At 36.7% G+C, this 24,474-nt stretch overlaps 1 protein-coding gene across 1 annotated transcript in view; it reads right to left on the bottom strand.

The window, feature by feature from the left end:
• LOC104542667 (small conductance calcium-activated potassium channel protein 2-like) overlaps positions 1 to 24,474 on the bottom strand; it is a gene marked incomplete at its 3' end in the record, with an annotated part of 26,737 nt that overhangs the window by 1,979 nt on the left and 284 nt on the right. Inside the window, exon 2 of the mRNA XM_010187049.1 lies at positions 18,652 to 19,070. Coding sequence (XP_010185351.1) covers positions 18,652 to 19,070 — 419 coding nt within the window. The remainder of the gene's footprint in view (positions 1 to 18,651; positions 19,071 to 24,474) is intronic.

Here is a 24,474-nt window from a genome sequence, read left to right on the forward strand (position 1 = left end):
AGAAGAAAGCCTATGTATCATGCAAGTCCCTACAGAGGACTTATATATTTATAACACATTTCTTTAATGACTCTTTTGGGTTTTGAACCTGGCTATTTCTGTACTTCAGATAGAAGTCAGTTTTTCTATTAACATGAAAATGCAATGTGATGCTTTTGATTTTTCTATATTTTGTCCAAATAGTTAAATCCTTAAAAGATTTCAGCCCTACGTGGTAATAATTATAGAAATCTCAATATGACTGAAAACAGAACATTCAAATACAAGTCGGTAAGTTCCCGAAATAAACACAAGTTTCACATAAAGAATGTCAAAACCTCTCTCTTAAGCCTTGAGCAATACAGGGAAAAGTTAATGGAGTTTTTATCCCTTTATCCTCCTTTACCCATGTCAGAAAATATACAAGCCAATCTACACATAGAACAAAGGTGAAATAGGGTTAAATTTTAAAAAGTAAAACAGTAGTTTTTCAAGTTTCATTGGAGATATGAATCTTAATTAGTAAGGTCCCCTAAGATGAAATATTCATTAAAGTCAACTGCATCCATATTTAGTAGCATACTTCAAGGATCTGTTCAAATGTTTTTATCTTGTTAGTTCAGTACGCTTGGATTTTCTCCTCCAAATATTTTCACCTAGATGTGATTTTAAGGTTACAGTTCAGCAATGAAATGGTGCACACCTAATAAAAAAACCATTGTCAATACTTACGACTTCACTGTGACTAATAAACAAAGGACACATCTTACCCTCTCCATAGGCTCAACTGCTCAACCATAGCAAAGCATGCAAATTACAACGTAATTTCATCTTTCCACAAAAAAAACCCCTCTTTTTCTGTCACAACTGTACAAGGCAAGTTGAAGAAGTTACTTCTCAAGTTAAAAATCTGTAAGTAAAATAGAGACAATCTAAAAGGCAGGGGTCACTGTCCTGACAGTGCCACCATTTCTATGTCAGATTCATAGGACAGTAAATTGCTTTTGTCTTGGTTTTTTTTTGCAACCTCACTCATATGATTTTTGAATTTCTGTGGTTCGTAATTCTGGTACATGCCTACACCCTTCTGATTTTCATAAGATTACAGTTCTGCCAGCACACACTTCCAAGTGCTCTGCTGTGTCATTAGGCACCACCATCACCTGGGATTCAAGCCTGAACAAGCAAAGCCAGGCGAGTCTTCAGTGATGCTGCATCCACAATCAGGTAGCAAATTATTCCTTCTATATCAAAACAGGAAAAGCAACCTCTTAAAAAAGTAGGAATAGCAATGTCTTATTTTTCTGGCACGGGAATGGCTGAAAATGAGCACTGGATGCATTTAAATTGCTCTGTTTTAAGGAGGGGGAAAGAAACCTACTCATTGCCTTTTTGACTTGCTCTTAAAGTTATCATAGCTCTAAAGACTGAACTTCTCCATTTATGCAGGGAACAGTAAAATGAACATATGAACTTTCCCATGCTTTTTATCAGTGCAACTCTAATGTGTGGCACTCAAATCACCAGAAGACCTGAGAAAAGTAATTCCCATCACTGTATTCTTCACTTCGCTACTGAGAGGCAGCAGAGCCAACTGCAACGGATAACATGGTGAGAAGACAAGCCATCCACAAAAACAGCTGGAGCAGCACTGTGTCACTGTCAGTCGTCATCAGCCACTACAAACATCTCCTCATTTCAGCTGAACTGTGAAAGACAGCTTGGATGTAACACACTCCAGAATTCAACTGCAGTTTTTCTAAACTATCCATTCAATCTGAATCTGAGAGTTCTGTAATCTGACAGGAAAATACTGTATCATGAACAGGACAGAAACCCAAAAGCTCAGGAAGTAAAGAAAAAGAAACAAAGATTTCCGTTCAGAGACAAGATCCAGACAAAGCAAAATCCAGGCATTACCAACCAAATTCCAAAATATAAGCTTTTTGACATTAATCTTTAGCCTGAAAAGGTTTTTTATTTTTATAAAGATTTTTTTAAAATTCTTATCAGTATCAAAAAAAATATTTAAATATTTAAAGCCTACTACTCTTAGGCAATCAATGCTTTCACTAGAGACACAGTGAGCCACTTGAAGATAAAAGCTGGAATTTAATTGTGTTAAAACTGCAGCTATAAGGAGGTTGATTTTCTGGATCATATCCAGCCTCATATGGCAGCAGAATAAAGGGTCATTTAGAAAAGCAGAGCATTCCCCCGAGGTAGGAAAATCCTTGGCTGAAGTCACACAGGCAAAAGTATTATTCACCACTTTTTCTCTTCTTCTCTAATAGGTCAAGTGGTATTGCATCTGGAACACTCACCAGGAAATCCTTATCCTGTGAAATACCACCATCCAGTTCTCGTCAACGAGCATATATAAGTCCTAAGACTTCTCTAATTTAAATGAAAAATAGCTGAATTATTAGATTTGTGCAAAAATAGCATGGCTCACTTCCTTCCCAAGCCAAACTGAGTGGGAGTTTTACCACTCATCTCAGGAAGACATAAATATATTCCTCAGCTGACAACACTGCAGTGGCTTGGGTTGTCAAAATAATATTCCAGATCCTTTACCAAACAGCAATCTTTTCTCACTATGGGGAGAAAACTTGCTTTAAGGCTTTTCTGAAGCACAAACCTGACTCACATCAACATCTTCATCTCACTGCCCTATCTCTTAGCATGCAGATTGTGAAAGTACTTCAGAATATCTTTTTGAAGATATTTCAACTTTAAATTGAATTCACAATGGAGAGAGCATGACTTTCTAATCTAGTGGAGAGAGACAGTGCCTAAAAGTTTTAGAATAGGAGCTGGAGAAGGGAATAGGTCTGTTCCAGTACCTGAGAAACCACTCTTTTGAATAAACAATAACTCTGCTTTCAATGCAAAAGTCAACAAGTAACTCAAAGCACTAAGACCATCAACACATTGACTAATGTGTTTAAAAAACCCAAAATATTCAAGAGCTGCTCTTTCTTTAGTTCTGTATAACATCATTATCAAATGAGATTCAGTAAAAGAAACTACTATTATATAACTACACAGTTAAAAGAATATTACAATGCAGGAATAGAATAGAAGTAAACTGAGGCAAGTTTGAGGGAAAACTTACATTTTTTAGCACTGCATTTTGTAATTTTATTTTAGAAGATATATATATGCATGTATATTTCCTTTCTGCAGCCATATTTTTTACACAGTATAATCTTTGAAATTGGTCAATACAGTAAGAATTAATATTATTTTTAAGGTTTGCTTTAATTTTTCAAAGTCTGTAACAGCATTGGTTAAAGCTGTGTTATGACAGAAATAGGAATAATACAAAATTAGTTTTTAAATGAGTTCTTTACATTCACTAACAACTAATTTCCTTCTAAAATTGTCCCCTATACTGCATTTTGCATTTTCTCTGGAGACACTGTGTTACTACTTTATACACAAGCCCCACTCAGAAGGAGGAAAGGTTTGTAGTTTGTTCCTTTTTTTTAAGTTGAGATCATCAGAATCAATTGATGTCTAAAGAATTTGAAGTAACTTGCTGAAGAAAAACTTCAGAAACAGAAGTTTTAGAAATAAGAAACAGAATTAATCATTATGCACTTAAAATTAAGGCCACCCTTTTTTTTGACATAAAATGGCAGAACTAGGTAAAAGCCTTTCTTTTCTCCTGTATGTGGGAAAAGGAGGGAGAGAAGAGGAGAAGGTGAAATTATACAGCAAAGATGCTGCTGAACTCTCAAGGAAGAGAGAGTTTGCTGTCAAACTGAGCACTCTGAAGGTATTTTTCTCTCATGAATAATGAAATTAAATGAAATTAGTTCATTAGTTCATGCAAATTACTGTTTTTAATATCTTGGGTTTCTACATTAGAAGTTGATGTATTACCTTTCATAAAAAGGGATGAAATACACGCTCACAGCCATAAAGGCTGCTTCTTTTGATCCAACTTCAAAAGAGTATCAACAATTTACCAACACATACATATTCTCTGAAGTAATGAAAACTGGAAATAGATGACCAAAAAAAAAGAAGAAAAAAAGCTCAAACCAATTTAATTTTCCTTTTAAATAAAAACCAAAACAAACTACAGATTCATCATAATGTATATAGTACAGCACCTTACAAGTAACTATTTTATAAAATCTAGGCAGAGCTTTTTTTTTTTAACTAACTTTGGATCAGATCAGAAGCCTGCTGTCAGTGGAAAAAATTTCACTGACCACCTCAGATATGGGACTAGACTCACACCCTGTATCATGAACATTGCTGAAGCCATATGCTTAACTTAAATCAAGCTAAAGTGTACTTATTCCTTGAATATTTTTTTCTTGTTTATGAAAAGGAAAGGCTGTATTGAGTTTAGCTTCTGTATGTCACACTACTTGAAACTAGATGGATTTTACTGAATAGTTATAAAGACAATTCCAAACCCAAAGTCTATGTACTTTTCAGAATAATCTGAAAGTTGTGCCAGATTCACTAATCGTTTGTTAGTGATGTACTGGGGACAGTTAGGACATTTAAAGTTATGAAACATAAAGAAGCATAAAAACATAACTATATACTGCTATATAGCAAATGAAACAAGGAAACCTGTTGTAACATACATAGTTTCCACTTACATTTTAATATATGAAACTTCAGTATGAGGCTGTCAATATTTAAATTAAAAACGGGTTCTCCCTTTTTGAATTCTGTTCTTTCCATTGAACTTATCAGAAGGCTAGGAAAATACTTCAGGGTGATTTTTTTTTTTAATTAATCTAGAGAGACATTCATTTACTAAGAGTTGAGAAAGGTTATCTACGGAGGAGACAAATTTTTGTGCCCCTCTGGAGCTGTACAGCTTACAGTGGAGTGAGTGCATACATGGATCGACTATGGGACAGACTTCTGCCACAAGCCTCTCAAGGCGAACACAAGTTGTGAGAATACACAGTCTATGAATATACAGTCACAGAATATGACAGTTTCAGTCAGGCAATCAGAAATGTAATACAGCTATATGTAGTGCTCTGGTGATGATAACAAAGGAGTATCATTGTCATTTGCTCATACAGACCTCAGCAGTGCCAGGTTTGTAGACAGAAGCTTTGCCCAGCTAAACACACATGAAACGAAAATGTTTAAGAGACCTTCACCACAGTATGTTAAAAATGCCATATGCAGTTATGGTTTTCTTTGCTCTGTTTTAGGCCTTGACATGTTGCTGTCAAATTCCGTAATATTGGGAGTGTGAGATTATAGGAAGCCTGACTCGTTTAGTTTCTTGCCCACTTTGTCATTAAAAAGGAGATTAAAATCAGGCTTTTTGGTTTTGCTAATTTTGCATTTTCAAGTTCATTTGTTGTTTGCTTTCAGGACAGAATAACTTTTGAAGAGATCTTGCAGTATTTTCTCTAAAGACAATGCCCACAGAGAGTTCTTTATGCTGTCAAATTCTTTTTACCATGAACATTTTGTAGCCTGGTATCTTGGTCTTCATTCGAGACTTTCTGACTTTTCATTACTATGGATTTCAGAGAAGCACTTCCTCCTCTGAAAGAACTTGAGCAGGTGACATTTTCAGCAAGAAAAAGCAGTTTTGTATTGTGACCCTGCATTGTACTGGAGGGGAGAAGCCTTGATGTAGTAGCAACCGAATTTACCTTTTGCAGTGTCTACACTTACAGCATGCGTCTTACAGTTCACATGTTGTTGAACATGCTGGAAAAATCTTTTAATAAAACAAGAAATTAGCTAATGCCTAGTCATTGCTCTATTGGTTATTTCTATGCAAATCATAGAGTAGATATGTGAGGCATCTATCTGATTTTCATACTTAAACTTTGCTCTTTGATCATGATTCAAGCAGGCAAGCACATAATCAGGAGTCATGCTTAACTAAGGCTGTACAGGATGGGAACATACTAATTTGGGCATGCTTTCTGTAACCATAGTGGCTTGGTATGAAAACTAGATTTAATTTCAACCATTACTAGTTATTCCTTTTTCCGACTGTGAAATGGTTCATAAAGGCTGTCAACATAATTAGTATTAAATTGCAACAAAGAGAACAAGCAGGAAGATGAGATGTTAAAACAAATTTGAAATCTAATTTACAGTGCTCTCTTGGACCTAGAAATGAGATGAACTCACTGATGGGACAAACACGGGCAAGTGTATATTCACAAGCAGAACTAGTTCTAGCAAGAAGACTGCTGCCCTTAAAGAGATATTAATCCTTCCCCTTTCATTTGCTCGGCAAAACTGGCCTTCTGCAAGACTTTACATATATAACAGAAACTGAATCCAACTGATGAAAAATGAAAAAAGTCATTTATAAAGCTCCAAATGTGACTGCAGAGTTGCAGCTTTCCTGGTATCTTAACTGTTTCAGCTGTACTGCTTCATATAAAGTATTTGAAATTATAATTTGAAAGCATCACAAAGGAAAACAAAAAGAGAGGATTTGTTGGTTTTTTTTTTATTTCCCCCCACCCTCCTTTTTAAATGAGTAATGACCACCAGCTTACAGGCCAAAGACAATTTATTCCATTAGCAAAAGTCTATGACATTAAATAAACAAGTTAGAGATAGTAAGCAGAAGCTGTTTTGTTTAGGAGAGGAAGAAAAGGACTAGACAATGAACTGAAGATGTATGTCTTATTCTAGTAGAGTTGGGACCACGTTATACCTAAGTTGTATTTCTGCAGCTACAAAACATTTATTATAAAAATTTATAAACAAGGCATATTAAACATAGACCGAAATATGGAACTCAAGAAAATATGTGACTAAAATTAAAACTATCTTTCATTTTTAGAAAAAAAAATGGGTTTCTCTAGATTGCAACTTCTGAGTTCAAGAAATTTAGTTATGACTCCCCCAGAAGGGAAGAGGACAAAGACTTATAACTATAGGGATTAAAAATCTCTGGAAAACACATGAGGTCTACAGTCTTGCTTTTCTGTGCCACCAACGTTCAGTCAATTACTCCTTGAGGTTCAGAAGTTGTGACTAAAGCAGGTGTGGAACTGCAGTACAACCACACAGTGTTCTGCAGGGGAAACACTACATTTTCTGAATATCTTTCCCCATAGCATGAAAAAGCAAAATGTTAGCACACATAATTAACATCATTTGCACTATTTTCACAACCCCACCCTCCCTTGCTTCTCAGAATGGCTATAGCTAGATTGCATCTCTACCTGTACAACAATTTTAAACAATATAAAAGCATTAGCACTGCAATCATAGTTTAACGGGAATTTTTGCTTAGTTAATTCAAATCATGTTGTTATTCAGTATAAGAACACTACACTAAACAATAACAGTAAACATAATGCTCTGCATGGAATAGACACCAAGTGCTTAAGTGACTTTGTTCAAGGTTGCAACAGAACTGTAGGATAGATTCTCTATTTCATGCTTTAACAAAAAGGACATCTTATATATCATTAAATATAGGTATTTTCCACTAAAAAGTTCCCCTTTTAAAAACTTATCTGAATTTATAAATTATTTCTATACATTCACCATACTTTTGTTGGTATATTAAAACCTTAATTTCAATGTTCTATACTACCAATAACATTACTGCTAGTTACCTGAGTAACAGCAAAGAATTAGGGCTGACCTTATTAAAAACATGCTATATTATTTTAGTCAAAATTTTTATTGTCCTTTGAAAGAAAGTGAAAATTAACTGATAGACTGTGTAGGTCCTGGTGCAGATTGTTATTTCTCCAGCAGACACTAGAACATCAGGTCATGGCATCTGCTTCTTGACCAATTATCTGTGCTAGACCTCTTTTTCCAAAAATCAAGAAAAAACATACTTCTTGTATCCATCACTGAAGGACAACAGTGTCCTCCTGCGGTACACCGACTGTGTCAGCAGGTCTTCTGCCTCCCAGCACACAGAACAAGGAAGGTAACTGATGTGATCTGCTTGCAAGGAGATTCAACTGTTTGAGCAAATACCACTCTAGAAGCATATGATCAAGAATTACCATGCACAACTTTTGTTAAACACTGGTAGGCTTGCAAAGGGAAGAAAATCAATGCTGCAAATGTTACTACGAGCTGACAAGTGTCTTTGTGTTAAATTAACTAAATGTAACATATAATTTGCTTTTGAATACCTTGGAAAGAATCCAGGGTGAAAGACTGCAATTTAACACCAAATTTTAAACAGTCAAGGTTACAGTTTTAGAAGCTCATTAGTCTGAGGTGTATGATGACTTTCTGAAAAGATGAATGATTAAACATGAAGTCAAAAAGAAAAAGACATTTGGGCATGAATACTTGATCTGAAATCTCGTTCAATTTCATGCAACGTTGCATCTCTCTTCTCGCTGTGGGAAGTTTTGCAGGTTACATCTACTGCATTCTTTAAAGTACAAAATAATACAAGAGATCAACTTTAACTCAAGCAATTAGAACACCAAATATCTTCTTTCTGAAACTCAGGGAAGAGATAGTTTTTATTAGAAAACTACTACTTAACATAAATAATTTGCAAGGTTGTTTCCCACATAACGCTATTACACGTCCAGAAATAGGCAGGCCAGCCCCTCGACTGACACTAAGGTCAGAAAGGAAAACATTCTGGACAATTCTCAGGTCAAGCCAATTAAACTAAATGTTTATACAACTGATAAACTAAAGTTATTCAGTGACAACAAAGGAGATGGGACAAAGATTGACATCATCCTTCTGCAACTACCAAAAGCAAGTCTGAAGCAGTGAATTGATGGTGCACTTGCCCAACAGCACCTGCACCAGAGTAAACTCCACATTCTCCTACCAACACCCCCACACCCGTAGTTGATGTGCCATGTTTTACAAACTGATGCTTAAGTTTCCCCCTCAGAAGTACCATAGCCAAATACCAAATTCAAAACAAAGCCACTGACCCTTCTGACTTGACTGATTATCAACCAAAATACCTTCCATGCTCTTCCATACATATTCCCTCAGAGCTGGACAGAGGGAGCAGCTTCTCTCCTTTAGTTTTCATGTCCTATATCCATCCCATACCTATTACAGAGGTGGCAGCAGTAGAAAACAAGCCAAAAAAAGGAAAACATACTCAGCCAAAATCCTCCCCTCCTCTCAATCTGCATCAAGCTGCAAAGGGCCTAAATTATTTTTTCTTCCTTTTACATAATTTTTTTCTGTTTAACACTTACACAAGTCAGCTAGGCCAACAAAGTATTTTGACTCCTTGTCATTTTCTTTCATTTCAAAAACATCCAGACAGCATGACACAGCTAATACGCAGCAGACTAGAGGCAGAAAAGCATTACTGGCTTGTAGTCCTTTCTGCAAGCAAAGACAACGTACTTCTGCTAGGTTGTTTTTCTCTAATATTATCACTCGTGTTTGTGAAAAACAAGACACTGGTTTAAGTTTTATTAAAAAATGACATTTCCATATTGCAGAACGGTTACGTCCTAGATAATTTAGCACCAGTTATCTAATCAGTATCCACTCCTGAACATAAATTTTCATGGCTCAAGCTGACTTAGCTCATGGAAGCATGAGATCAAGAGGTCACAGCCTGAACTTGCACAGGTTTTGACAACTGAGCCCTAAACTTTTAAAGACTTTTAGTCGCATCTCTATTTAACCATTTGCACTACAAAACTCTGTTAAGACCAGAAGCATATTACTTTGAAACTCTGTATCTTTGTTAGTCTGCTATTGATCCTAAAAAAGAAACAACCAACAAAAGAAACAAGGATTAAATAAAACAGAAATTCAGCTACTCAGCTCAAGCAGCAAGATGCAAATGTTTCATTTTCTACAAATGAACAACATGTTCCAAACTGGATACGCGTAAGCTAGCAGTGCCTTGGGTCATAATTACTAAATTTTGCTCTAACTAGGAGGAACTATGACCCCTTTGCTGGAAAGGGACAGTAAGCAGCTCAAGGATTCAAGAGGTAAAACACCAATGCAGAAAGGTATGAAGTCCTAAATGAAAACAACAGAAGGCTAGTCAGGCTGGTTGGTCTTGCTGGGGCCAAGGAGGATCGTTCATCCATCAGTGCCAACAAAACAGCAAAAGGTGGCAATGCAGCAGCACAAAGGACTGTTCCTGGGAGCTGTGGAGGCCAGCCCTTCACTGCCTAGCTCATGTTTGCCTGGCTCACATAGTCTCTTTTGGTGTCTTACTGGGGTGGAGGATGTCCAAATCTAGTAGTTCACTAACTTCCATCTAGCTTTTGGGTGCTTTAGTAATTAATAATTCATTTGCACTTTCAAGCTGTGCATACCTTGTTTGCAGAGTCTCTGTGCCTTCTGAAGATTCCCAATCTGCCCCAAAAGAGGAGGCATAGCGTCAGAGGCAAGGAAATCAAAGCACAGCTGTAGTAAGTGAAAACCCCCGGATTGCAGAGATGGCTCTGTAAAAGATAGTTTTTAGTATCCTAATCTTGATACAAAATCTTGATCTTTGAAAGAATACGTTCATTTGTTCAGCCCACACAACTCTCAATTCCTAGGTTTGTAAAACCGTTCTGCTTTGTACTTCAAAGTTGCCTACAATTAAAAATATTTTTAATGCAGACTGTCCAGTAAGACAAAATAAATGCTATGTAACTACATTTTTATCTACTCAAGTTTACAATTATCAAGAATATCCTCTAACATAATCATGTCCTGCTTTATCATAACAAAATAAGCACTGGTGAACAATACATCATTGCACTCCTAAGACTGGGACACAACCTTGCAGTCCTGGCATAGTCACAATATGAACCCTATTCAGTTTATATTAAGTGAATAATTTGTTTACACTACTAAGTGATCATGATTATCACAGAAGACAATACGTTAATATTTATATTAATAAAAAATAGATGTTCTACAGTTACATCTTCAATCATTCTGTCCTTTCTTGTTTATGTATTACAATATGTTTTATTGTTTAAAAGACAGTATACACTGGTTTTAACTGCCATTTTCACCTTGTAAGTAGTCTTTTGCAACTCAAATGTATTTGCAAATATTTAGTGAATTAGTAGAATAAATCTTTTAAAATCAATAAAAAACCCCAAACCAGGTGTTTTCTTCATAGTTATTGCCAGACATCTGTCTCCATTTCTATTTCTCTCTCACACAAATGTGCACTGAGATAGATACTCCAGGGTGACAATAACATTGCTTTTCATGCACACTGATGCCAGTAACAATGGTTGCAGACTTTTCTTCTGTCATGCTTCCCTATTTCCTAGTACTGTGAAACCTATTTTCAGACCTGTACACAATTCCTTATAACTGATACTTAAGTTTGTACCCAAGACTCATCTCAACAGCTTGGCAGGATTTGCATGATTACACAGTCAGGATGCAATCATTTTAGCTCCATCATCAAACGTCCTGAAGTTAATGCAAGCCCACTGGCTTCCACAAATTCTGTGTCACGTTCCAAACTAGGCTGCAGCCCCATCGCAGAAACACCATCTATTACTGTTTCTGCTCTTAGCCTATTCAGGCAGCTGTTACTCTGAGACATTTGGAATATTTCTCACCTTCACTGCACCTTCCCAGTGATCACGGACTAGCGTCTTTTGCTGTGAAGCCTGGCATCAGAAGATACACTTAAGCATCTCAGGTGCCACAAATGAAAGTATAGCACAGAGACCCTAGTTCAATGTCAGGCCATTCCAACTCAATCTGACGTATGTTTGCAGCACAGTGCTGTGCACAGTGCTTGCACACAACTAATAGGAGTACAGTAGACTGACCCTACTAGATGGTGGATTTTAAGGTTCCATCATCAGACTAACATGAACATACCTTTCCCTCCACAAGTGAGCCTACAAAGCCTCTCACTTCACACTTCACCTGGGGCAGTGAGCCTCTGTAGGGAGAAGCCAGCAGGGCGTCATTCCCACCTGGGCAGTGTTCTCAGTGCACGCTGTCAGTGCAGTTGGCATTGACTGAAACTGAACAGTTTGTCTTAAACTGCTCTATCAACACATGAAGTCATTAATCTTCATCTGGACATCACCAGTTTTCAGAAGTGCCTTTTTCATAGAATCATAGAATCCCAGGTGGGAAGGGACCACAAGGATCATCTAGTCCAACCTTTCAAGGTAAAAGTATAGTTTAAATGAGATGTGTCAGCACCCTGTCAAGCTGACTCTTTTCCTCGCTAGACATCATTACATTTATTACTGTGGCAATATCATATATATGCGTTATTTTTGCATACCACTACGCTAAGCAGTGTGTAAACACAGAACAAAACCAGCCCCTGACTCAGAAGTTTGCATGTTAAATCATCTGAGACTCTTGTTCAATTCACACTGCACTGATAGTTTCAGTTTCTCATTAACATACTTCAATTCAGTGAACCACTCTTCTGGAAACCCACAGGAATTTTGCCAATGGATTTCATTTAAGACAGAATATGACTTACAAAGAAATACAGGGTATCACTGTGTTTTAGAGAAAAATAAATGCAGGTAGATTTGTTTTCTGTTTTCCAATTCAGGAAAGTTCTTGACTGATCAGCCTACAAGCTCTGAACTAATATAACATCACTGTTTTTGGAAGCATGAGTGTTGGTGGTAACATACACCAACATTTGCACAGTTAAAAGATTAAGAAAGTAACTCATGAATCATGGCCCTAACTACAAATTCATAGTGAGCACTGTGCAGCTGGGAACACTGAGATCGCAGGCACACATACATAACCCACTGATAATTATGAAGGAAAAAGGAGAACAAGCTTCTTTTAAACCAAATCATACTACATTCCTTCTAATTTAGTTAACTAAATATAAATGTCTAAAACATACTGCACATGTTTTGGTAAAAATATTTAAAATAAATCAGTATAAAGGCCAAAATGGGGAAGAGCCTTACCATTTGCAATGAATTTAGAAGGCAAATGTCCTCCTATCTACCAATTTGTCACAATATTTTTTTAATATATAAAACAATTTTTAAAAATAAATACTAAGGGTGAGCTTCTTGGAAGAGAAGGCAAGCAAACAGATGCAATCATTAGTCTGACTCTCCAGGGACAAGTGGGTGGATCCCACAGACTGACCCGGGGGTGCCATGTCAAGGTAAGTCTCCCTAATCCCTACTGTACAGCTCACTCCAGGTCAGTTGTATCTATTTCCTCCAACAGTTATTTCTTACAGTCAGCAATACAGATCAACTCGTGCAGGCAGAGGTGTGCTCATTTCCAGTCCTGCTAAGAGAAGGAACCTGCCATTTCTAAACTGAACACTGATACAGTATCTCAATGACGTTCCGGAAAGGATGGTGATGGGACCTTCCCACTCACTGGGCACTGGAGCATGACATAAAATTAGGGCTCCTTTTAACTGCTGTTAAACTTCGTTCCAGGTTTAAATATCAAATGTTTCCACAGGGATTATGGGCCTGTGCATATAACTGAGCTGTGCTGAAGGAAACACTGTCAGGGATCCTTTGAATAAGTAGTTTTAATAGAAGGCTTTTTCAACTCTGCATTAGCAAAACGATCAAATTACCTGGTAAAACTAAAGTAACCTGTAAATATGTAAAGCTATGGGACCTACCAGTAGTAAATATTTGTCTGGCCATCTGTATTCCTTATATGTATGTTAACCATATGGGGATATAGCACAATTATATCCCTAAGGAGAAGTTCTAAGCACAGGCTTGCCTATCACTGCTGTGATGTTGCTGCAATGCAAATCACTCACCATCTAAAGAACAGTTGTAGCAAAAACTATAGCTGATTTTGAACTTCTCAAGGTAAAAAACTGCCCAAGCAAAGCAAAGAAAGTGAATGTATTGAGACAACAAATTAAAAAGGGGAAGAGCACAGAGAAGGAAAACAAAGGACATCTAAAATATTTTAAAAGCACCTTCTAATGTTTCCCTCCATATATACACTAATTTCTTTAAATTTTACCATTTTCTTCACAGTATCTCCTGTAATTTACCTTATAGACTTGAATTTTTAGGACTGAACTGTAAATTCCTAATAAAAGGAATTCTTTAATGTCTTAATATGTATGTTTTTTACTTGGTTGGTTGGTTTTGGTTTAGTTCCAGCAAGGAAAGAATACAGAGCAGAAGCTGATGGGAGGAATAAATGCTGACTAAACAAACTGTTCAATCTGAACTCACTTCATTGGCAGAAGATAAGCGTGGTACAAGCAGAACCAAAAATGGTGCCAGAAATGTGCTCTCTGGGGAAGCACAAAATCCACTTCTGTTCTCAGTTCTGCTGCTGTAAATCCACAGTAACTCCAAGCATGTGATCGGAGCTGTTCTGGATGTACAACAGTGTAACGTGGGCACAGGTGGCTCATGTTGACCTGCTACAGGGGCATATTTTAGCCGTGTGTGCATTCTGAGAGGAAGGCTCTTTCTTCCTTTGCACGGGAGAAAAAAAAAAAAGATCAACAAGAGCGAACACCTTATTCATAATCTAGAAACGCAGCACACTTCTCACAGCAGAGACAGATCTTCTCTAGAAGAGCAAAGCAAATTTTTCAAAGTTTTCAATGACATAATGTTATACATATTAACTTTTTTTTGAGAAACTAAATATTTCTATTTTAACTGCTACAAAAAACTGACGACCACGCACAGAGCTATTTCAGTAACAAGATGAGTATAGGAGACTACAAAAAGTAATCTGTTTACAGGGCTTATAATTCATATATGAAAGTTACATATTCATAAGTGTTCCAGATCATGTGCTTGAGAGATGTTATAAACACAAACAACTATTGAGTTAGCCCTAATAAAAAATTTAGATTTTAATTATGAAGCCCATGTAGGACTGTACTGATGCTGGCAATGAAAAGGCAGATAATAAAATCTGTGTTATGTAATTGTTCACCCAAAACAGACATAAAACCTGAGCAATAAAAAAGCAAGAGTTTCTGGCATTCTGTATACAGCAACACTTGTGTACTTACACCACCTTTTCCTTCTGAACTCCCTCAGTCAGATTACTCTGCAGCCCTAGCAACCCATTTGTACTCAGCTGGCTGTCCACCATGATTATCTGTACCACATTCTGACCTTAAACTGCCATCCTGGAAAATACCTTCCTCACCAACCCAAAGTGTCACTTTCTATAATCAGCATTCTGGGAGCCAACAGTACAGCCATTAAGGCACTGAGAAAGACACATGTCCTCCTTTAGTTCAGTGTATATCAACTGATCAGTCAGATGACCATTAAAGCAGTGAAGTCTTTATTGAGATGGTCAACTTGTCTGCCTCAATCCATAACTTGTCTCCAGTGGGTTTTCCTTAAAGAGATGGATAATAATGCTCTTTCATGTTACATTACTCTCTATGGAATGTGGTGCTTCCAAACCTCCCTTCCTACTCTGAGGACAGCCTGCCACAAGAAAAGACTGATTCTGAATAGAACAGTCTCAAAATCAGCTTGTCATTCAGCAGCAACAGCTTTTGCTGAGGACACACGACTTCACAGTAAGGACATTGCCTACCGCAACTTCCCCCCCCCACAGAGGACACAGAATAGCATGAGAATGTTGGATTTAATTTCCAAAATTTTAATACTTTAATCTATTAAATCTTATCACCATCATATTTTTCCAATTTAGGTGGCCAGCTAACTGATTTAATATGCTGAAGAAATACTAAAACTGCTAGTACAAAACTTTATCTAAAATTGCTATATAACACAAATCAAAGAGCTTGGTGCTAGAGTGATGCTGAGAACCATATAACATCCTCAAATTTCATTCATGTGAATCACCCCCTCAACAAAACAAAGCCACCAGACTGCTCCCTAATTCCTCGTTTCTGCTAAATGTGTCAAAATTCATTAGGATTTCATGTATAGAGTCAAGCAGACTACTAAATACTTCTAATGAAAACATGTATTTTCAGGATCATTTTGCGCAGATAAAATAGTCTGTTCCAACAAACAAAGACTCTCTCTAGTTAAAACTGAAAAAAAAAATCAAGAGCAGATGGAAAAAATTTCTTTTATTTGTGTAAACTAAACTTTTAACTACCATGCAAATCAAAGCCATTAAGATCTCAGGAGACATCTTCTGAGGACCATGACCTCTACACAGCACAGAAGGGATTCAGCAGCCATATCTGTCCTTTCCCATGACAAATGGCTATTTTATCTGTCTCCAGCTATATTAAAAGGGATGTGTACCTTCAGATGGCAGAGTGTTAAGAGCATTGCAGTGTGTGGGGTTTTGGGATTTTCTTCTGAGAGCTCTTTCTTAAAAAATTTACTTCTCTGTGGGATACAGATCTACCAGTTTTTGGTGGACTAATTAGTAACTGGAATCCAGAGCCAGAGCTGTTCATTTCACAAAATACCTACATAGTTCCCTGAAAGGAAAACCTGAGTCAAAACACTCAAAACTGCCTGTGCAACTAGCATGAATGACATAAGTATCTAATTCCCAAAGCAAAAATATATCCCTTTTAGTGGTTTTGAAACAAAGATAACAATCCAGTTAAATGTGAAGAACATAATCTTAGACTGGACTCCACTAACAGAAGGTAATTTTGCTAGAGACATACGAATCTAATACTCAAGTATACATTTAACTTGCTTTTAGTTGTGTTTTGTCTCAATTTTACGGGAGTCAGTGGCTATCGAGCTTACTGTCCAAACCATTACAATCACTTCAAGGACAGAAACTACAAAATAAAATGTGGAAAATCCATTGCTAGTTTAGCAGAGAGTTTAAGAAAATTCAGCCTTGTTTGCAACCCTGAATTCAGTGTACCTGACAAAACAAATCAGCTTCTTCCAAGGATCACAGTGATGCAGAAATGCCTCAGTTTCTAAAGAGAAATAAATAAACTCACAAAATCAAAACTTTGTGATAGCGTTGTAGTCACTCTTCCTGCCTGGAAAATGGGTGAGACAGTCTTTGTTTCTTTTACTTTTAGTATTACTTATACACTATACATTCGCGTCCTGACATCTTTATACTAACAAATAAGTATGTTTTACAAATGTTTATCACACAGTAGTTAGTATTTTTCAGTAATTTTCACTGAGAGGCACAAGTGTTATATGCTTATTTTGAACGTGCATCTATTAAAAAGTTAGTAACACAATGATTATTTAATGCTACTTTTTAGTAATAATAGTATTACAGATTATTAACCAGTGATACATAAAACAGTGACAGTAATGGATGCTGAAGTTATTCAGATCCACTTCACAAGTGACAATTTGAGAAATGCCTTAGTAGACACTCAGGAATTCCTGAGCAGTAATTCTGTGGAAAGAAAACTGGTGGCAACAGGGGTGAAGAATGTGAGACAAAAAGGAGAGGCTTTGCAGAAGTCAGTTACGTCTGAAACGAGAACATGCTTATTAAAATACAACTACTATGGATTAAGTCAGTATCTAGGGATGCTCTGTCTGCTACCACTATGGGGAATATTTTGAAACTATAATATGTCACTGTTAACATGGTATTTTCAGAACATTCTTAAATGATTAGTCTTGCCATAACATGAGGAAACAACATTGACACAAACCATCTACTGTAACAAACTACATTCCACAATTTTGGCAATTTTAACTATAAAAACTACAATGTCACCATAATTTCTACACTCAGTTTATAAGATCAGCTATCTTTCTTTGTAACAAATTAAGAAGTAATGCAAGGAATAACTTCCAAAAGTAATATAACCATAACAGTTAGTGTGCAATTTAACTGCTGATTTACATCTGCTAGCTGTCACAAACAACTCCCCTAAACTGCTTCTAAAGTGGGCAGACAAGGAAAGAAAGAGAAAAACAACATGCTCAACAACCAGCAGCAGAAATGCCTTAACTGTGTTGAAGACTTAAGTAAGGAGAAATTCATTCGAGGATAAAAAAACTGTCCCAGGCATTAAATCTTTCAGAAAGAATCATCCTAATTGTCTCCTTAGAGTTAACCTATTTTATATTCCCAAGTAATCCTATCCAATCAGAAGCTCATTTGTTTCTTGTTAAAGCTATGTTTGAGAAATTCAGTTTCAGACTATAAGCACTGATAGCCATTTATTTTGCATTTACGCTGAAGTCTGTGGGATGGAGAGGCTGGAAAAGTAGCCGAAATGAGTGAAAAGTCTGCCTCTCAAATGCACTTTCTGATTTTTAGTGGAAGAAAAAATAGCTATATTACTGCAATTATTCTGCCTATCTCCATTTTTTGATCTTGCCAACTCCCCAACAATATTTTGCATGTCCTTTCTATGGGGGGAACAATAAAACTAAAATTAAAAAAAACCCAAACATTTTCCACTGGCATTTTACATCGCTATTTTTTTTTACTTCATCCTCAACCAATTTAACTTACAAACAAAACAAGTGAAAGCTGATATCAATGCAGAATATCAACAACTACTCCTAAAGATATTTGCAAACATAACTAAGTTGTAACAAAACACTATAATCAAATCACAATGCTACAGTAAACAGTGCGGCACAAACCTCTCTGCAGAAGTCCTTCAGATTAAAAAGCAAAGCATTCCTGACAATTTGTGACACAGAATACAACCCAGCAAACACTCAAAATATAAAGAACCTGATAGCACCATTCCATTAAGTATTTAGGTCCTCTGAATTCAAAATTGATGAGGCAAAACCAGATAGGAAAATAGAAAGACAAACAGAAAGAACTGAGCAAACAGAATAACCTTACCTTTCACAGGCTCGGACAGTCCACGCAGCAATTATCCATAGTGAGATACTAAAAACCAACAGTACAGTTCCTGGACATATTGTCATTAGAGTCTTCATAACAAAACGGGTATTGAAGTTTATCTTATTTAACGCTCCAATGCTTCTAGATGAGGCATCAGTGAAAAGTTTGCTATGCAAAAGCATAACTCTGGCAATAAGATATAGTCTTAAGAACATTGGTATAGATAAAATAATATCCACATCAGCTGTTGTTGTGGATGGAGTGTAAGAAAAGGCGAGCCGGGCTGTCCATGTGAATGTATAGTTCCCAGGTATGGGATGTATAGCACACACCAGTATTTCCAAGCAGATAAAGAAAATACGCTCATAAGTCATGGCTATTCTCCAGTCATCTGCTCCATTGTCCACCATGAACAACTGAAATAATAAAATATAAGGTTAACTTTAGTACGTCATTAACAAACCTTGTTATAAATCCATTTTAAAATACCATAGTTTTCAGAGCTGTCAATGACCACTAAAAAGAAAGTAAATACGCCATTTCAGAAAATTATATTACCACATCACTATGAAGTGAAACATAATTCTGGTTAAGATGAAAAGAATTTTTTTCATGCACTATTTTAAAAAATGTACATGAAATTTAATTTTCACATATTATTTACTAAGAATTCCTCGTATTTTCTTTAACTGTCATTGCTGATAAAACAAAACTCTGGACCAATTAAGCTTTGCCCCTTCAAAATCAATTGGTTACTCCAAGTTCACAAAATTGAGAGAAATTTAAGCATTTTCAGAATGGATATCTAAATTATAAATTGAAAATACCTTATAAGAGGCAATGTTAAGCCTAACTAAGAGCACATCCATGCTTCAGCCAAGGTGATATTATAGCTTCTGTAGAACTATCCAGGCTTTCTTTAAGCTTCAGAGATAAATACGGATGAATGTAGGATGCAAAACTACATGAGAAACTGCACAAACACTCAGAAAGATATCTCACAGTGAGAATCTGAAAAGTAAAGGCCGGCAAATACCAGAGTAACCCAGTAGCTAGGTCTTGTCTACTAGTAGCTGAAACTTCAATGCACACGTTGGTGCTTGCACAACCAAGGCCTGCAGTTTGCCACCCAGGGACAAAGGTACTGAAACATTTCACAGTGTAAATAGTGTTTCAGATAATCTACTAAATAAATATGTTTGTCACTAGTAGAGAGAATCAGTATGCAAGAAGCTGCAAATAGGCTACTTTTCAAAAACGAAAAAAAGCCATAGTGACAAAGAAGATACAATCTCAGTGACAGAAGATTGCATCACTTCAACAATAGTCCAAATCTAAACAATGCTGTCCAGTAACTAAGTGAAAAATACTAAGTGAAATAAAAATACTTTTGCGATGTTTCAAAATTATTCAAAAAATAATGGGTGAGAAAGAAAAGTACACAAAGAACGTGCTCCTTAATATAAGGAAATTATTTCCAGCATGCTGCACACCATATACATAGCACAAACCCCAACTACTCATCTGCACTGCTCTTTGCCCTTTTCCATCTTTCAAAATACAAGACTGATCTCTCTCTTTGTGATTTTTAGAGATCAAATCTCTACATCCTCCTCCACATACATTCAGTTTGTCTTTCAGAACAGTGCTTCAGTCATTTGCTTAGAAAAATTATAACCACAAATTAACTTTATTGTGGTTGAACTGATACTAAAAGAAATTAAGTTAAATGAGTTAACCATAGTAAGAAACAAATCAAAACAATTTTTTGTATTTGTGGCCCTATTTTATCCCTTTATGTTCTTTCCCTCCATCTTACTATACTGGGTGTCAGTAACAAGGTTTTGGTCATGGGGTGCTGCAGGAGTGGTGTGTGTGATAAGATGTCAGGGACTGCTCTGCAATAGACCCACTGCAGGACATAGCTGAGCTCAGCAGTGAAGCTGGTGGTGCTTCTGTGAAAGCATATTGAAGGAAAGGCAAAACGCTGCCCAGACAGTGAAGAGTGAGGGGGGAAAAGGGTGAGAAACAACCGTGGAAATGCTAAGGTCAGAGAAGAAGAAGGAGGAGGAGGTGTTCCAAGCACTGGAACAGAGATTTCCCTGCAGGCCCTGGAGAGGACCATGGTGAAGGATCTATTTCCCTGAAGCCGGTGGAGAGGACCACACCAGTCCGATACCTACGCTGCAGCCCATGGAGGATCTCACACCAGAGCATGGTGGATATTTTCTAAAGGAACTGCCACTCACGGAGGGCCCATGCTGGAGCAGATTCTCCTCACAAGAACTAATGCCCATGGAGGCCTTATGCTGAAACAGGTTTAGCCTGAAGGACTGCATAACATGGAGAAGACCCATACTGGAGAAGGGGAAAAGCATGAGGAGGAAGGAGCAGCACAGAGGAACTCTTGTGGACAGACTCCTGTTCCCCATATACCCTGTACTACTTATGGGGGAGAAGACAGAGGAGTTGGGAATGAAGGAGAGATGCTGAGCCTGGGAAGCGGGGGGCAGGACAAGGTGTTTTAGCTTTTGTCTTTATGTCTTACCATCCTACTCTACTTTTAACTGGCAATAAATTAAATTAATTCTCCCCAAGTTGATCCTCTTTTGCCAGTGCTGGTAATTGGTAAGGGATATTCCCATCTTTATCTCAACTCACAAAGTTATTAATCTTATTTTCTTCCCTTGTCCTGTTGAGGAGGGAGACTGAGAGAGCAGCTGGGTTGGGTCTGGCAGCTGCCCAAAGTCAAGCCACCACACTTACGTGTAGTTCTCACTTCTACAACAATACCATTAAAGACAAAGAAACACAGTGTTGAAATAAGCTAAAGAAACACTCAGTGAGTTCAATGCATGCAACATGAGCATACACACTCTCTTTTACCTGTGGTCATTCTGCACACTTTGCATGCTCGATATGTGAATTGATATTGAAAGGCAAATTTATGTATGTGTGTATGTATGTACACATGCATTACCAAAAGAGTGCTGGTTTGCACTTAGCAAACGTACTATATGGTGTGAAGGGCCAAACTTTCTAAGTACAGTAAAGCTCAAGTACATTTGACTGTTGTGATTAGCCTGTTGTGATTAACAATGCTGTCACTTGGATCACAGAAGTGCTACATCAGTTATGAAGAGGTCCAGGTATTTAGAACACCCAGAAAACAAATTAATAGTAACCAGCTTGAATGAAAAGAGATAGACAATATAAAAATTCTCAAATGCTGTGAGGGTTTCTGAAGAAGAGAATGAATTAACAAGAGAGTTAAATGTTTCAGTTCTCAGATACGTATCAAATACATGTCAAACTGGCAGTATTTTAAAGTTTCTTTTAAAGTTTCAAAATCTGCTGAAACAACAATGTTCTTTTTGTCCCCCCATTTTAACCTGCCATCTTCACAGATTTCAAAAAGAATTCTATATACAGAAAGGCAATTCAAGAAAAATACCTTAATTCTGATTCAATTTAAAAGATGAGAATAGAAGAATGTTGAGTTAAACTTAGGCACTAAAATTTGATCTTACAATTTTCAAAGAAAAAGTTATTTAAGCATTGAGTTTTGTAAAAACGGAACATACACTTGGTAACATATTCACTTGTCAGCAGAAGAAATCTTAACATGCTACAAAGAAGTTTCTCAGTAGAGCACAGTGGAAATGGGTTATGTTTGCAGACAGAGAAGATTCCTATCAACTTCCCTTGATCTCAGCTGTGCCCATTTCTTCTAAGTAAAATAATATTTTAAAGTGATAATATCTTCAGCTGTTATATGATGAGATTTGTGAGTTGAAAACATGGAAGGTAGAAAACACCAGAAGCCACAAAAGGCCACAAATCCAACATAAACACTTATATTACATAAAAATACTGACATTTCAAAATCATATTTATGAGGAAGATTTCCTTACAATTCTGTTTCTCTGAATTCAAACTATGATGGATAGCAAACACTCTGGAAAAAATAAGAGCCTCTAAAACTGTCTGTGAATGACAATTAAATTGGGACATACCTAAATGACTTAGATATTAGTACAGGACTTCATGTACGTTTTATTTACTTGCAATTATGCAACCTAATAAATGCAAATTTCACTTTTAATTTGGAAGATACAGAGGTATTTGTGCATGCCTGTGTGCTTAGCCAGTTATATTTCCTATTCAGAAAGTGAAGAAGGTAAATGAATGAAGAAGAGAAAGTACAGATGAAGAGCACAATTTAAAAGGTAAGTACACATCCTCTCAGTCACTTTAATTCAATCGTGTTACAATAACCATGCATTAATTTCAAGATACTACTCCCTATTTGAATGGAGAATGATGCTAGCAATAAAAAGAGAACATAATAAAAGAGTGAGCCAACTCTTCCTGTAGAATTGAGTCCTGTGTTCTACCAAGAAGGCCAAACCCCAGTCAATGTCACAGATGTTATGCCTGCTCATAGCCTTCAAATTTCTTATAATTATTCAGTGTTGAAATCTAATGCAAGTCCTTTACCAGTGTTCTGCAAGGTTCTTCAAATACTGAACATTCATATACCTTTACTAAGTCTGCACTCTGTAAGAAGTATTTTGAAGTTATTTTCACCTGAAATTACGTATTTTCCAGCATGTTGTATATGAATGTAAGACATAAATCAATCCCTGACTTCAAATAAACTTGGTATTTGTAATGCCACACAGTAAAGACATAGAAATAAATATCATATAATAGATATTTACAGATATGTGTATATTTACATAACACTTTATTAAATCCATATAACACCAGATCAGAAAAAAGGAAACATATTCAAAGTAAACAGATTGCACACAGTTTTATCAGAGACTCCCTGAAGATACTTTAAACAAAAGGAGAGAAGTTAATTTTGTAAATCATTAATATACCAAAACAGATTCATAGCAGGCTATCAGAGGATGTTGGTGAATGCAAAGAAGAAGGAAACTAGCCATTTTCTTAAGAAGTCCTTACAATCCAGGTAAAAGAGCAAATCTGAAAATGGTATTGCTACCTTACTGTAATACTGTGGTGGTATGTTAACACAGGAGTAAAAAGTAAGCAATAAACAGCAATAAATTAGCATCAGCTATATTCCTGAAAGCATTCGTCACAGAAGGGGTATCAACTGCACTCACAACCATATTGTTGCAGTTGTTTAATTTAAAAATACAAATTTAAAATGGTTAAATACTGGAGTCACTTAAATCTTACAAAAGAACTGATTGGACTACGATTCAGAGCAGCAAAATACAGCCTCTGGGGCTGCTGATTTACCCAAATTTTTGACTAGGCACTCTTCCATAGCTTTTTGTCCCCAAAATATAATTTATACAACCAAAAAGACCACTAGAGTACTCAGAGAGGAAAGAAGATACTCCTTTTGTCTCAGTACTCCAAACAGTCAAGCTATTGTCCCACCGCACCCCATTAAGTACAAATGATTTAAAACCATGTGGTGGTGGGAGACAGATGTCTTAAGCCTTTAACACAGTTACCCTTAAGTATGGGGTGAAAAAGACCTTCTTACATCACCACAAGGCATGGAATCAAATGGTCCATAAGTTATCTGAAGGCCAGTCTTTGACCTTGGAAAGCTTGCAGGAGTTCCTGAGGGCTGCTGTACTCCTCATCCTAAATACAACGCCACAGAGCAGACGTTACTGGGTTTAAGTTATACATAAATTCATGAGGCATCAGACATCTTCTGCATGCAATGCACAGAAGGCAAAAAAAATGTTTTTCACAAAACTACATGAGGACACTAGTCACCGAGGCGAAGAGCTCCAGAGCGGAGGACCACGCCGGGGGGATCCTGCT

The sequence above is a fragment of the Mesitornis unicolor genome, unplaced genomic scaffold (assembly GCF_000695765.1).
Source record: "Mesitornis unicolor isolate BGI_N332 unplaced genomic scaffold, ASM69576v1 scaffold35866, whole genome shotgun sequence".
Taxonomy (NCBI): Eukaryota; Metazoa; Chordata; class Aves; order Mesitornithiformes; family Mesitornithidae; genus Mesitornis; species Mesitornis unicolor.